General features: G+C 38.4%; 1 protein-coding gene across 5 annotated transcripts in view; it reads left to right on the top strand.

Moving 5' to 3' along the window:
- The window catches only part of AKAP7 (A-kinase anchoring protein 7), a 133,760-nt gene extending 120,052 nt beyond the window's left edge, over positions 1–13,708 (top strand). For 4 of the 5 annotated variants that reach the window (XM_046674436.1, XM_046674437.1, XM_046674441.1 and 1 more), the window contains one exon: positions 11,706–12,712. In XM_046674436.1, the coding sequence (XP_046530392.1) occupies positions 11,706–11,902 (197 nt within the window). In that variant the 3' untranslated portion in view covers positions 11,903–12,712. Of the gene's footprint in view, positions 1–11,705 lie in introns of all 5 variants that reach the window. The other variant, XM_046674439.1, reaches the window with a different exon arrangement.
- The last annotated feature ends 2,313 nt before the right edge of the window (positions 13,709–16,021 follow it).

Genomic DNA, 16,021 nt, shown 5'->3' with positions numbered 1-16,021 from the left:
GACACAGTGTCAGGCACTCTCTGCACCTTGTCTCTAATGCTTACAACAGCACTGCAAGGTGCGCCACCTCACGGTGGCCCGTCGAAGGGAAGTGTCGGTTTGCAGAGATTGTGAACGAGGCTGTGCAGACAGAAACGGCAGAGCTAGATTTCAGACTCGTGTGTATGTCATGTTTCCCTGCTTACTCACATCAGGAGCTCTGTCACGTCACCACTGGTAGTTCCATCACATCACCAAGGTTTCCAGTAACAAATGACAGCATCACAGCCGACATCATACAGGGAACAGCGTGGATCATAACGTGGACTCAGGGAACTGACGTGACAGACTGAAGAGACTCCCGAGCAGGCTATTAGGTGATGTCTGGAGAGAGTTCTCTGGTAGGCTGGTTGGCCTACAAACATCCAGCGAAGATGTCTTGTCCCATCTCTGATGTGACTATGTGAAGAACAGTCTTAAGGGGACAAGTCATAGGAATCGTCCTAAGCCATGTGGTTTGGGGTTCCTGCCAGGATGTGTGGATCAGGGGCGGGCACAGTGGAGGGAAGTGAAGACTGGAGGTGCTGGTCCAGCTGTGTAAACAAAAGGCCAGAGGGCTTATAACTCTTTGTGATCATGACAGCTTTGCCTGGGGCTGCCTGGATCCTATCTCGCCCATTCAGGCTGCAGGGGGACCGCCTGTTGGGGACTGTATCTTCCCTTCATTTCCCCTGAAGGCTACTATTGATATTCGTTTTAACTGCATTCCATCCCCCATCCCCACCCCAATTTAGAAAACAGTGTCGCGGGGCAGATGGAGGGCCACACAGTGTAGTGGTCTCCAGAACCCCTGGGGGTCATCCTTTATATATGAAGCATCATCCTTTTTCTATTTGTTCTGTGATACTGAATCCAGAATAAAACTTACAAAGGCATGGTTCTTTCCTTTTTGAAATTTATATTCTAGAAAATATTTAAAATTTGATTTTGATGTTTTAATTCTAAAATTTTCTGGTGTGTGTGTCAGAGGTAGGGAGGTTGGTATTTGGCAAGAGGAGGAGAGCTTTATTTACAGGCACTCACAGGCACTCCTGGGGGGTTGCAGCTAATGCTTTTGGCAGACAAGGGTCCAAGGACAGTGTCAGTTTAAATGTGCATTTGGGGACAATTCTTGATCTGTCTCTCATCACAGATGAGTTGTAGGTGGTGCGCAAGGAAGCTGAGTGTGCCACCCCAACTTTTGGAATAGCCTATGATCTATATTTGGTGTCTCCTTTTATCCAGGTAGATGAAAGAAAAGGTAAGCTCAGTTAAAAAAAATTCTGCTTCTAAGGAGGAACGATTACACTGCAGGAATAAGAAGGGCCAATTGAGCAAGTGATGGGAAGATGTTTAGGAAGCCTGAGTTCAGATACCAAATGAAGGTTTTGATAGTTGGGATGTAAGCAAGTGAGAACTTTTTTTTAAAATTAAGACTTTGTTTTTTTTTAGAGCAGTTTTAGGTTCACAGCAAAATTGAGAAGAAAGTACAGAGATTTCTCATATACCCTCTGCCCCTACACATGCATAACTTCCCCCTTTGTCAACATTCCCCATCAGAGTGGCACATTTGTTAGAATTGATGATGATGCACTGACACGGCATCATCACCCGAAGTCTGTAGTTTACATTACAGTTCACTCTTGGGGTTGTACATTCTATTGGTTTGGACAAATGTATAAATGACATGTCTCCATCGTTATGGTATCCCACAGAGTATTTTCACTGCCCTGAAAGTTCCCTGTGCTCTGCTTATTCATCCCTGTCTTTCCCCTCCGCAACCCCTGGCAAACTCTGATCGTTTTACTGTCTCCATAGTTGTGCATTTTCCAGAATGTTATATAATTGGCATCACACAGTATGTAGCCTTTTCAGATTGTCTTCTTTCACTTAGTAATATGCATTTAAGGTTTTTTCATGTCTTTTAATGGCTTGTAACTCATTTCTTTTTAGTGCTGAATAATATTCCATTATCTGGATTTGCCACAGTTTATTTATCCATTCACCTGCTGAAGGACATCTTGGTTGTTTCCAGATTTTGGCAATTATGAATAAAGCTGCTGTAACATCTGTGTGCAGATTTGTGAATGGACATAAGTTTTCAACTCTTTGGATAAATACCAAGGAGCATGATTGAAGGATTGTATGCTAAGAAAATGTTTAGTTTTGTAAAAAACTGCCAGACTATCTTCCAAAGTGGCTGTACCATTTTGCATTTCTGCCAGCAATGATTGGGAGTTCCTGTTGCTCCACATCCTTGCCAGCATTTGGTGTTGTCAGTACTCCAGATTTTGGGCATTCTAATATGTGTGTACTGGTATCTTACTTTTGTTTCAGTTTGCATTTTCCCTATGACACATGATGTGGAGCATCTTTTCGTATGCTTATTTGCCATCTGTATATCTTCTTTGGTGAGGTGTCTATTAAGGTCTTTGGCCCATTTTTTTTACTGAGGTATAATTGACATATACCATTATATTAGTTTCAGTTGTATGACATAATGATTCGATGTTTGTGTATGTTATAAAGTAATCACTACAATAAGTCTAGTTAACATTTGTCACCATACATAGTTACAGAATTTTTCTTGTGATGAGAACTTTTAAGATCTACTCTCTTAGCAACTTTTGAATATGCAATACAGTATTATTAACTATAGTTGCCATGCTGTACGTTATAGCCCCATCACTTATGGGCAGTTTGAACCTTTTGACTCCCTTTATCCATTTCACCAACCACCACCCCCCACTTCTGGCAACCACCCATCTGTTCTCTGTATCTATGAACCTGGTGGGTTTTTTTAGATTGTACATTGAGATCATATGGTATTTGTTTTTCTCTGTCTGACTTATTTCACTTACATAGTGCCCTCAAGATCCATCCATGTTATCACAAATGGCAAGACTTCATTCTTTTTTATGGCTGAATAATATTCCTGTGTGTGTGTGTATACATTTTCTATATCCATCATCCATCGATGGACACTTAGGTTGCTTCCATGTCTTTCTTGGCTATTGTAAATAATGCTGCAATGAACATGAGGGTGCATATATCTTTTCAAGTTAGTGTTTTCATTTTCTTCAGATAAATATGCAGAAGTGGAATTGCTGATTCATATGATAGTTCTATTTTTAATTTTTTGAGGAACCTCCATACTGTTTTCCACAGTGGCTGCCCCGATTTACATTCCCACCAACAGTGCACAAGTCTTCCCTTTTTTCCACATCCTTGCCAACACTGGTTATTTCTTGTCTTTGATGATAGTCATTCTGACAGGTATAGGATGATATATCCCTGTGGTTTTCATTTTCATTTCCCTGATGATTAGTGATGTCGAGCATCTTTTTATGTACCTCTTTGGCCCATTTTTAAATCAGGTTTTTTGTTTTCTTGCTGTTGAGTTTTGAGAGTTCTTTGTATGTTTTGGATAACAGTTCTTTATCAGATGTGTACTTTGCAAATACTTTCTCCCAGTCTGTGGCTTATCTTCTTATTCCTTTGACATTGTCTTTAACAGAGCAGAAGTTCTTAATTTTAGTGAAGTCCAGCTTATCAATTATTTCTCTCACAGATTGTGCCTTTGGTGTTGTACCTAAGAAGTCACTGCCGTACTCAAGGTCATACGGGTTTTCTCTTGCATTATCTTCTAGGAGTTTGATAGTTTTGCATTTTACATTCAGGTCTGTGATCCATTTTGAGTTAATTTTTGTGAGAAGAGTAAGGTCTGTGTGTAGATCCATTTTTTGGCATGTGGATTTCCAGTTGTTACAGCACCATTTGTTGAAGAGACTGTCTTTGCTCCATTGTGTAGCTTTTGCTCCTTTTTCGAAGATCAATTGCCTATATTGATGTCCATCTATTTCTGTGCTCTCTATTCTGTCCTATCGGTGTATGTGTCTAGTCTTTTGCCAATACCACACTGTCTTGATTTCTGTAGCTTTACAGTAAGTCTTGAAGTCAGGTGGTGCCTGTCCTCTGACTTTGTTCTTCTCCTGCAGTATTGGGTTGGCTATTGGGTTTTTTTTGCCTCACCATATAAACCTAGAATCAGTTTGTTGATACCCACAAAATAACTTGTTGGGCTTTTGATTTGGGTGAGTGGTTTTAATGTGGTTGTACTCTCTCCCTTGGTCTTCAGTGGCATTGTAATGAAGATTTTTTTGGTTTCTTTTACAAACTACTAGCATGATTTATTCTTATTAGGACAAATAGGCACCTAGATATTGGCAGTGGGTGGGGGTGGTGATGGTTTCTGGAGCCCTTTACGTGACATCAATTAAGTAATTATTGGGTCAGCGTGCACATTGGGTCAGCTGAACCACATTAATGTTGACCTTAAATTATCCTAGTAGGTAGAAAATATTCTTAATACCACAAAGGAGGCCACTTATTTTATTTTTTATGACCACAAAAATAAATTTTCTCTCTGCGCTAGCTTGGTTTCGGAGATCCCAGGTAATAGAAGCAAAAAACAGAATCATGGGTACATACCAGGGATTAACAATGTTACAACTCTTACAGAGAGTGGAATTGCTTACCTGAAGTTTGATGAAAAGTTTCTTAAATTTTTTCTTTTAAAGATAGTCCTATATTTGGTGGACTTAACAGAATTTTTCATTACCTTTCTTTTATATTTTCAGTATTCTCCTAAGAAATTGATTGAAGATATTCTGGGGAGATTTCTAAAAATACTATGTCAAAGACAAAGTTTAATCTGTCATTTTAAGTAGGTATGATATTAAGTAACCTAGGTAGACCAAGAAAGAATAGTTTTTGAAGAGTTTGCTGCATGCATTTTTTGTGTGCTCTTTTGTTGGAATAGCGAAGCTAGCTTGTTTGCAGTTTGACTCTTTTCTACCCCTGTGCTGATTTGAAGCGATGGGCACTGGGCTGTGTTGCAAATAAATAATTTTTTGTTGTTAAAAAAAATTGCAGCAGCGTGTTGAACTGCCATTGTTAACTAGGCTGCAGGGAAAATGAAGGTGGTGGTTTGTCATAGAGGTCACTGTGGGCGACAGATAGCTTTATTCAAGTAGTGGGCAGAAGGAAAATACTGTATAACTTTAACCTTCAGACGCCTCTTTTTAAGTAAGTTGAGTAAGTCTGCTAAAAGTGGGAACACAAGTAAGGTCTCACTGGGTGAAAATACACGTTTCTTGAATGGCTGTGCTCTTTCAGGGCTCTGTGACAAGCCTTCTGATAGGCTCTTCCCTAGGCGAATGGTGATGGTCTGAGGAAGCTTTGTGGAAATCCTAAGGCAAGGCAAGACTCCTGAACTGATCTGGAAGATTCATTTATAAGTTTATTTATTTTTTTTTGTTGATTGTTTAATCAGTTTGTTATTGTGGGTAGTCAGTATTTACCCCATAAACTGGATATTTTGGCATACCAAGCAGGTTCATCAATCAAAGTGGTTGGAGATTTTTCACATGCATATTTGGACATTTAATCTAGAGGTGTCCTACCAGATGCATTGAATAAGGGAGGAAATGTGAAGGGCACATTGGTAAGGCTTGGTGGTTAAGTGGGTTGACAAGGGAAAGGAAGGCGTCAAAGATGGCGACAGTCTTGTTTTGAGCTTGGTTGACTTGGATAATAGTAAAAGCATGAACAGAAATAGGAAAGTCAGAAGAGAAAATTAATTTTTTGTGGGAAGACTTTTGTGTTTTAAATCTCTTCATGTTTGAAGGAACAGGGACCCTTCATTGTGGACTGAGAGAAATCACAGAAGCTCAGCTTCTTCAACCTGAGAGGCAGCTTGGAGACTGAGTTATGATCAGACTCAGATACAGCCCTGTTATCTCATTCATGATGTATCAGTAATGTGATGACTGATGTTATCTTAAAGCTGACTAGGGTCAGAACCAGCCCCCAGGAGGGCAACCTCTGGCCTAGACACAGGGCACAAGTAGAGGCAGATGTCCAGAATCATGTACAGTGTCTTTGAAGGGTACTTAACAAGTATTCCTTCATTTGAAGTTTGATTTTCCCTTTTAAATTTGAAGAGCCTTTATACAAATCATTCCAGGTGACACCTTTGGAGGTGTCATCTATATAGTATAAACACTGTGTTGTAAGAGTAAGATAAAATCCTTCAAATATTAGGCAATATACTCATTCATTCTAACTAATAAAAATAGTCTTAACTTGCCCCAAAATGTGGTGTTAGTAATGAATTTCTTTATCTTTCAATAACATCCTGACATTTTTATGTTTAGTGACTTCTATATAGATATCACAGAGTTAAATTTTACTCAGTTCTAAGCATATTTTACACTGCAAGTGTTTGATCTAGGACTTTTGATCATAGGTCTGGGGTGTCATATTGCCGTCTTTGAGGGGAAGTCAGTTGCTAAGGCCTCCCACTGGTAGTGTGTCTAGGTGGGTCTTTAGCCCATCGCTCTTCTGCTTGGATGTTGCTAAAAATGATGCTTATAAGCAGCATTGGTCCCAGATATGTTAAATAGAAGTGGTGGGGCTCGGAAGGAGGGTTGTGAGTCATTTTTCACCCTTGGCATATGTGCATTTGTATTTCAATCCTTGAGGATAGACAATAATGTCCATGTTTCAGCTCACAGCCTCTGTATCCTCCCGTCCCAGACCCAGGGGTGCAAGTGCAACCTTGGGCTTTTGCCTTCTTCAGGGCATGAGTCATGTTCCAAAACTGAGCTGACCTTAATGTCTGAGCTTTCTAATTCTTTCTCTTTTTTTTTTCAGCTTTATTGAGATATAATTGACATGTAACGTTGTGTAAGTTTAAGGCGTACAATGTGATGATTTGATACACATAGTACATATTGTGAAATGTTTGCCACAATAAGGTTAGTTAACACATCCTTCAACTCACAAAATTATAATTTTGTTGTTGTTGTTATGCTGAGAACATTAAAGCTCTGCTCTAATAACAACTTTTAAGTGCAGTACAGATTGTTAACTATAGTCACCATGCTGTACATTGGATCCCCAGAACTTAGTCATCTTAAAACTGAAACTTTGTACCCTTAGACCAACATCTCCTCATTTCCTGACCCCTTCTCAATGCCTGGCAACCACTATTCTACTCTCTTTCTATGAGTTTGGTGTTTTTAGATTCCACGTATAAGTGGTATCTTACAGTATTTGTCTTTCTCTGTCTGACTTACTTCACTTAGCGTAATGCCCTCAAGGTCCATCCATGTTCCAAATGGCAAAATTTCCTTCTTTTTTATGGCTGTATAATATTCCATTGTGGGGAGATATATATATATACACACACACATATATATATATATCACATTTTCATTATCTATTCAACCATCAATGGGCACTTAGGTTGTTTCCATGTCTTGGCTATTGTGAAATATGTTGCAGTGAACATGGGAGATATCTCCTTCAGATAATGATTTCATCTTCTTCAGATAGATACCCAGAAGTGGGATTGCTGGGTCATATGGTAATTCTATTTTTAATTTTTTAAGCAACCTCCATACTGTTTTCCATAGTAGCTGCAACAGTTTACATTTTCACCAACAGTGCACAAGGGTTCACTTTTTTTCACATCTTCATTAGCATTTGTTATCTCTTGTTTTTTTGATAATAGCCATTCTAACAGGTGGGAGGTTATATGTCGTTGTGGTGTTGATTTGTGTTTCCCTGATGATTAGTAATATTGAGCACCTTTTCATGTACTTGTTGGCCATTTGTATGTCTTTGGAAAAATGTCTCTTCAAGTCCTCTGCCCATTTTAATTGGATTGTTTGTGTTTTTGCTATTGAGTTGTGTGAGTTCCTTATATATTTTGAATGTTAACTCCTCATCAGATATATTGTTTGCAAATATTTTCTCCCATTCTGTAGATTGCCTTTTCGTTTTGTTGATTGTTTCTTTTGCTGTGCAGAAACTTTTTTGGTTGATATAGTCCCACCTGTTGATTTTTGCTTGTGTTGCTTGTTCTTTTGGTGTCATATCCAAAGAAATCATTGCAAAGACCGATGCCAAGGAGTTTTTTGCCTATGTTTTTCTTCTAGAAGTTTTATGACTTCAGGTCTTATGTTTAAGTCCTTAATCCACTTTGAATTAATTTTTGTGATTGGTGTAAGATAGTGGTTGAATTTCATTCTTTTGCATGTGGATATCCAGTTTCCCCAGCACCGTTTATTGAAGAAACTATCCTTTACACATTGTGTATTCTTGGCTTCATTGTCAAATATTAGTTGACCATATATGCATGAGTTTATTTCTGGGCTCTTTTTTTGTGTGTGTGAGGAAGATTCGTCCTCAGCTACCATCTGTTACCCATCTTCCTCTTTTTGCTTGAGGAAGATTGTCACTGAGCTAACATCTGTACCAGTCTTCCTCTACTTTATATGGGATGCTGTCACAGCATGGCTGCATGAGTGATGCTGGGTCCATGCCCAGGATCTGAACCGGCAAACTCCAGGCCACCAAAGCAGAGTGCGTCAACTTAACCACTAGGCTACAGGGCTGGCCCTGTGGGCTCTTGATTCTTTTCTATTGGTCTGTGTCTGTTTTTATGCCAAAACTGTACTGTTTTGATTGCTATAGCTTTTTAATATTGTTTGAAATCAAGAAGTGTGATGTTTCCAGCTTTGTTCTTTCTCAAGATTGCTTTGGCTATTTGGGGTCTTTTGTTGCTTCATGTGAATTTTAGGATTTTTTTTATTTCTGTGAAAAATGCCGTTGGAATTTTGATAGGGATTACATTAAGTCTGTAGATGACTTTGGGTAGTTTGGACGTTTTGATAATATTAACCGTTCTGATCCATGAACATGGGATATCTTTCCATTTATTTGTGTCTCCTTTGATTTCTTTCATCAGTGTCTTACTGTTTTCAGTGTGTAGATCTTTCACTTTCTTTGTTAAATTTATTCGTAAGTATTTTATTGTTTTTGAAGCTATTGTAAATGGAATGATCTTTATTTCTTTTTCTGATAGTTCATTGTTATAGAAATGCAACTGATTTTTACATGTTGATTTTGTATCTTGAAACTTTACTGAATTACATTTATTAGGTCTAACGGTTTTTTGGTAGAATCTTTAGGATTTCCTACACACAAGATCATGTCATCAGCAAACAGAGACAATTTTACTTCTTCCTTTCTGATTTGGATGCCTTTTGTTTCTTTTTCTTTCCTAATTGCTTTTGCTAGTACTTCCATTACTATGTGGAATAGGAGTGGTGAGAGTGGGCACCCTTGTCTTGTTCCTGATATTAGAGGGAAAGCTTTCAATCTTTCACTGTTGAGTATGTTAGCTGTGGGTTTGTCATATGTGGCCTTAATTATGTTCCTTAATTTTGTTCCTTCTATACCCAATTTGTTGAGGTTTTTATCATGAAAGGATGTTGAATTTTGTCAAATGCTTTCTCTGCATCTATTGAGATGATCACAATTTTTATCCTTGACTTTGTTAATGTGATGTATCACATTGATTGATTTGTATATGTTGAGCCATCCTTGCATCCCAGAGATTAAGTCTCACTGGATTGTGCTGTGTGATCCTTTTAATGTGCTGTTGAATTTGTTTTGCTAGTATTTTGCTGAGAATTTTTGCATCTAAATTCATGAGGATATTGGCCTGGAGCTTTCTTTTCTCGTAGTATCCTTATCTGGCTTTGCTATCAGAGCAATGCTGACTTCATAAAATGAGTTTGGGAGCGTTCTCTCCTGTACAGTTTTTTGGTAGAATTTGAGAAGAACTGGCATTAATTCTTTAAATGTTTGGTAAAATTCACCTGTGAAGCCATCTTATCCTGGGCTTCTCTTTGTTGAGAAGTTTTTGATTATTGATTTAATCTTACTTGTTATTGGTCTTGTTCAGATTTTCTATTTCTTCATAATTCAGACTTGCAAGGTTAAGTATTTCTAGGAATTTATCCATTTCTTCCAGGTTCTCTAATTTCTTGGCATATAATTGTTTATAGCAGTCTTTTATGATTTTTTTGTATTTTTGTGGTATCAGTTGTAATGTCTCTTCTTTCATTTATAATTTTATTTGAGTCTTCTCTTTTTTTCCTGGTCAGTCTGGCTAAAAGTTTGTCAATTTTGTTTATCTTTTCAAAAAACCAACTCTTAGTTTTGTTGATCTTTTCTATTATACTTCTATTCTCTATTTCATTTATTTCTGCTTTGATCTTTGTTCTCTCCTTCCTTCTGCTATTTGGGCTTAGTTTGTCCTTGTTTTTCTGGTTCCTTGGAATATAAAGTTGGGTTGTTGACTTCAGATTTTTTTTGTTGTTGATCTAGGCATGTGTTGCTGTAAACTTCCCTCTTAGCACTACTTTTGCTGTGTCCCATAAGTTTTGGTATGTTGTGTTTTCATTTTCATTTGTTTCAAGATATTTTTTGATTTCCCTTTTGATTTAATCTTTGACTCATTGGTTGTTCAGGAACATGTTGTTTAATTTCTGCATATTTGTGAATTTCCAGTTTTCCTCTTGTTATTGATATCTAGTTTTATACCATTGTGGTCAGAAAAGATGCTTGGTATGATTTCAGTCTTTCAAAATTTGCTGAGACTTATTTTGTGACCTAACATATGATCTGTCCTGGAGAATGTTGCATGTGCACTTGAGAAGAATGTGTATGCTGGTGTGTTAGATGGAATGCTCTGTTTATGTCTGTTGGGTCCATTTGGTCTAAAGTATAGTTCAAGTCCAATGTTTCCTTAGTGATTTTCTGTTTGGATCCTGTATTCATTGTTGAAAGTGGAGTATTAAAGTCCCCTGTTATTACTGTATTGCTGTCTGTCACTCCCTTGAGATTTGTTAGTATTTGCTTAATATTTAAGTGCTCAGATATCTCTGCCTTTAATCATCTGCCTTTCTGGGGCCATAGCTTGGTGGAAATAGTTGAGGGGCTGAATGGACATGAGAGATGAGCCCTCTTGTTCTATTCCTCAGTTAAGGAAGACAGGGAAGAGAATGAGGGAAATGTGTAGCATGAGAATAGATGAGACCCAGCCCTTTTACAGTAAAGTGAAAAATGGAATAATTGAACCTTGATCATCACGAGCAGGGAAGCAAAATGGCTGTAAAATATCAATATCTAGTAACTTACTCTCGTAATCCTAACTCTTCCTTGAAGAATTTCCTGCTTGTTAAATTGCAGTGATAGCCTGTGATTAGTTTTACAAACTTATTTTAAACCAGTTCCTAGCAGTAGTAACAACCTTTGTCTTCATGGGAATGCTGAAAGTTTATTAACAACCAACCTGTGGGCTAAACATTTTAAATTTAGTGATCCTAAGAGGTTAGCTGATAGGGAAATTTTGATTACCTGACTTTTGGTGGTGGAGAAGGAGAAGCAGACACAGATCTGGTTGGTGAATTCACGTGTCTGAGGCTCCAGGTGCTGGGCACATGGACTTTAATAGTAGGAGTTAGCCTTGGACGAGACAAACAAAAATTCCATGTAGAACTGGGGAACTTCCAGCATTGCTAGGTAAAGTATTTCTAGACCGGGGCTAATGAACTACTTTTCACCCTGACGTCTTCAGGAATAGGCAGTCTCCTGCTTCTGCAAATACCAAATGAAATGCCAAGCCAGTATCCTTGGATTTATAGACCCAATTTACCAGACTGAAGGACACTTGCTCATTTTAACTAACTAAACTAGCCGGCCTTTGCATGCTGGGTTTCCATGGCAATATGATCTCAGTGACCTCTCTTCTCTATTGTGGAATGTAGGTGATAAGAATGGAGGGGAGCCTGATGATGCTGAACTGGTAAGACTCAGTAAGAGGCTGGTGGAGAACGCGGTACTCAAGGCTGTCCAGCAGTATCTGGAAGAAACACAGAACAAAAACAAGCCAGGGGATGGGAGCTCTGTGAAAACGGAAGAGGCTGATAGGAATGGCACTGACAGTGACAACAACAAGAAATGAGACCCGAATGCAGGCAGGCCCCCACTGCTCCAGGAGAAGCGTCCCTGCCCGCCTCTGCTGAGTCAATGGACTAATTTGCATTGTGCTGTTTAAGTGTCTCTTGTCCAGTGTGTGGAGATTGCCTGCTACTTTCATGATCGATGTGTGTGCATTTCTGAAACAACAGAAGAGAAATGGAGAGCCGAGACTAGCAGAGGAAATTATTTGTGAAAGAACAGCCCAAGTTTCACTGGCCCTCAGCCATGGCCAAGGGAGAGGGGACTTTGGGTTGCCTCGTGGACTCAAATTAAAGGCCGTGGAAGGGGCCTTGCCGTAAATGGAATACTGCCATTTATATTACTCAGCAGGGCATTTGACTACTATATCTGAGGCCAAAACACACAGCTAACAAGTGCTAAATTTAAAATAATCACTGTTGAAATTATTGTCCATAGTGTCTCATGTTTGCCCTATGTTTGCTGTTGCTATGCAGTGACCTTTCTTTACAGTAAATTTGTTTCATGTAAATGATATATTTTTGGTGAAACGCAACCTTTTCTATAAAATGTGGGCAACATTTTCAAGGTTTCTTTTTAACTCTCTTTTGACCCTCTTTTGATACGTCAATGTGTCATATTTAATGTTCTTCATTGGCATTTCTATGTAAAATGTATTATATAATTTTTTTCCCCATAGGCAAGAAACCTATTGGAATCCTGGACTTACTTAATGAAGCTTTGCGTCGAGAAAGGATGAGATTGAAGTCCAAAGTGAAACAGATAAAGGAACTTTTACTGAAGCCTGAGACTCAGGCCAAAATTAGGAGGGAGCTTTTGGAAGGAAGATCCCTTAACAGCAGTGATCAAGGAAGTGACGTTGATTTCAGTACAGCTTTGGCATGAGCTCTGCATTGCTATCATGGTTCCATAGTTTATGAAATCTTTTCAGTTTATTAAATAGCTCTTTGGTAAATACCAAAGGAGTTTTCTGATAGTGTCTGCAGAGCAGCAAACCAACATCTGGTAAGGAATTAACAATTTCTTGACAAAGAAGACTGATTCTGCCCTGTTATTTTTTAAGCTAAATTTGTGTTTTGGAATGTTTGTTTCTGTAATATCAAGAGTTGATTTATAGAAAGGACTTCTTAATTAGCTGTTGTGAGATGTTCTTTGGGTCCTGCATATAAAATATACAGACTGTGAAAAATAATTTACAGATAAAAAGATACAGTATTTTAAAGATCACTTGCCTCTTGTTGACATGATTTTTTTTGTTATTAAATCAAAAGAAGCATTGTCCACATGTGTCTATATCTTGAGTTACTTTTAATGGGAATTTGAATGTTTCTTGAATCTAGTACTTGAATGAAAATTTATAAATGTAATTATTGCAATCACTGGTTAAGAATGTTTTATAATATCCGTATGTATTATTTTTTAATGATCAAAATGTAGTTTGCTTTTTCATTTCTTAATGAATAAATGTTTAGGATTTTTACTTTCTACTTTTCTGAAGATAAGCCCCAGGTCTTACCATGTTCCTTATAATCTGAATTTGTTTGCACTGGTTCATTTTTAAATAAAATTCTTGAAAAATTTCCCCCCACATAATAATCATTGGTAACAGCTTTCTCTATAGTCATTTGTAAAATTGCTGCTACCAAGAGATCATGATGGAGGGGAAATTATTGGAAATCAAATATGTAGTCATTTCAAATATAAAATCCAGTTTATTCATGGATTTTAACTATTTTTTCACTGGGTAAATTATACTACATTTATTTATAAGTGAGTTTATGCATTTTCATGCCTCTTAATAAACGTATTGTTTTCCCTTGTTGCCTTTGCTCATTTTCTTCCTGGCTCTTCGAAGTTGTTGGTTCTGTGTTGGTGTAATGACGTCATGAACAAGAGCTCTGGGAGTGTCAGTGTTTCTTCACCTTTCTGTTCTCATCCTTCAAGCTAACTTAGCACAGTTGTCAGAGCACCTTCAACTTTAGATTTTTAAATCACTTCACATCAGTCAGCTTCACAGAGAATTAACAATAGAACATTAAATGCAAAGAAGATCTAGAGAGCATCTCATGAACTGCTAGTCTTGTGTCGCTGAAGTGGCGACGTGGCAGAGATGAAAGGAGCAGGTCCATCCAGATGCACAGACCCTGGCGCTGCTCAGATGGAGCCCCTTTCAGGGGTGGAGGGCTCCACTGTCTGCAGACACCTTCCTTATGGAAACCCTAAGGGAGGAGGCAAGGATATTTGGGGGCTTGCCTTGTTTTTCAAATGAGGACACAGACTCACGGAGTTTGAGAGCCTTATCCACAGTGCTGTTGGGGAACTGGACCTGAACTACGCCCCAGGCTCCGTCTCAAAGTTCCAGGGCTGTTTTCACTCTCCTAAAATTGAAGCTAACCGTTTTTCAGGAGAATAGCACTTCTCAGCATATGGCTATAAATATCTTTATCCTTAAGGAGCTCTTCCTGGAGGATGCTCTTTGAAAGGCTAAGACAGTATCCTTTCTGCAGTCTGGGGTTACATGTCTTACTGTTACTTTAGTTCATCGTAGCTTCCATTTGTTAAACACCTGGCTGTCTGCCAGATGTTTGGGCTCATTGTTGCATTTCTTCCTTTCAGTGACCCTGTTAGGAAGTTACTAGTACTCTTCTACACATAGGAAACTGGGGCTCTACATGGCTAAATGGCTATAAAGCGAAATGACTGTAAAGCTAAAAAAAAGGTAGGCGTAATTTTAAACTTGGGTCTGTTCTACTTCAAAGCCGCACCCTTTCCACAAAGCAACACTTCCTCTCTCTACCAAGTACAAGACAATACGTTTCACAAGTTGAGGATGTGTAACAAGCTGCTCCCTCGCAATCCTGGAGTTCTGTGAACATACATGAGAGTGGTCAGCTAAGGCGATGGGACTGGGAAAAAAAACCCAGATAGTGAATTTAGGGATTAAAGATTCTAATCCTTATCAATGAAATCTTCATTTAAGCAGGTTTATTTATGGGAACTATATGATAACACAAATTTTCTTCATGGTTCCATTTCAAAAATCTAAGAAGACATTAATTTGCAAAAATCAAAGTTTGGGATCTGAAATATTCAAAATGACTTTTCCCTCATTAATGGGAGTCACAGAACAATTGCTTCTTGGGTCACATGGCCAGAATATGTTGTCCTAAATTGGTACTGTGTGTTATGTAGCCTTGTCTTTTGACAGGAAGCTCTGCATGGTTGGTGAAAGAGCATTGGTCCAGGAGGTGGAGTGGCTTCCAGACCTGGATCCACCACTGACAAGTCATCTTTTGCAGACCAATGCACTTTTCTGGGCCTCAGGTGCCAATCTGTAATTTGAAATAGTTTGGCCAGCTGATTTGGCCAGGTAATTTCCTAGGATGCTAGACTCTTTGTGACTATATGACAATGCTATGCATACTGATCCAACCATCTCAGCTATCTACCCATGTGGGAGGCCTTCTTGATTGGGCCACTCTGGTGCAACTGTTGGCAGCAAGAGGCTTAGAATTCAAGAAGACTTTGCATTCTGTTTCACTTGTGTTGGCTGTCAACTTTAGGAGGGAAACCCCAGTGGCACGTATTCACATTTATAGCCTCATTCCAACATTTCCAGTGACTGGAAAAATAGTAGATCCTATATAAATATTTTAAGGGATGTCAAAAAGGTAATATTTTCAAGAGCAGGACAAGATTCTGTCAGCTTCGAACTTGGTCTCATTTGTAGAATCAGATTACTATTGCATTAATCTACTTCTCCATCTAGACTAACTACAGACCTTTGAGATAATCTAGATTTGTATCTGGAGCATACTTAAGATTCAAACTGTTCACTCTAAAATCCCAAATGTGCCTCCGCTCAGTCATTCTAGCAGCCATATATTCCAATGAGAAGGTAATTAATGCAGTTTTGACTTCATATTCTAGACGTCATTTCAGACATGACCAATAGGACGTGTTTGCACCTTTGCAGTGGGTCTCCGATGCATAAACCAGCTACCGTATATGGAACAAAGTAAGAATTTATTTCATCATAGAATCAAAGTCAACAAACCTATAGTATTTCCAAACATAAATTGATGAATGGATAATCTGTCATCATCCGTTATTTTCATTACTT

This window comes from Equus quagga, chromosome 11, assembly GCF_021613505.1.
Source record: "Equus quagga isolate Etosha38 chromosome 11, UCLA_HA_Equagga_1.0, whole genome shotgun sequence".
In the NCBI taxonomy this organism is placed as follows: Eukaryota; Metazoa; Chordata; class Mammalia; order Perissodactyla; family Equidae; genus Equus; species Equus quagga.
This window is presented reverse-complemented; position numbering and strand designations above follow the sequence as displayed.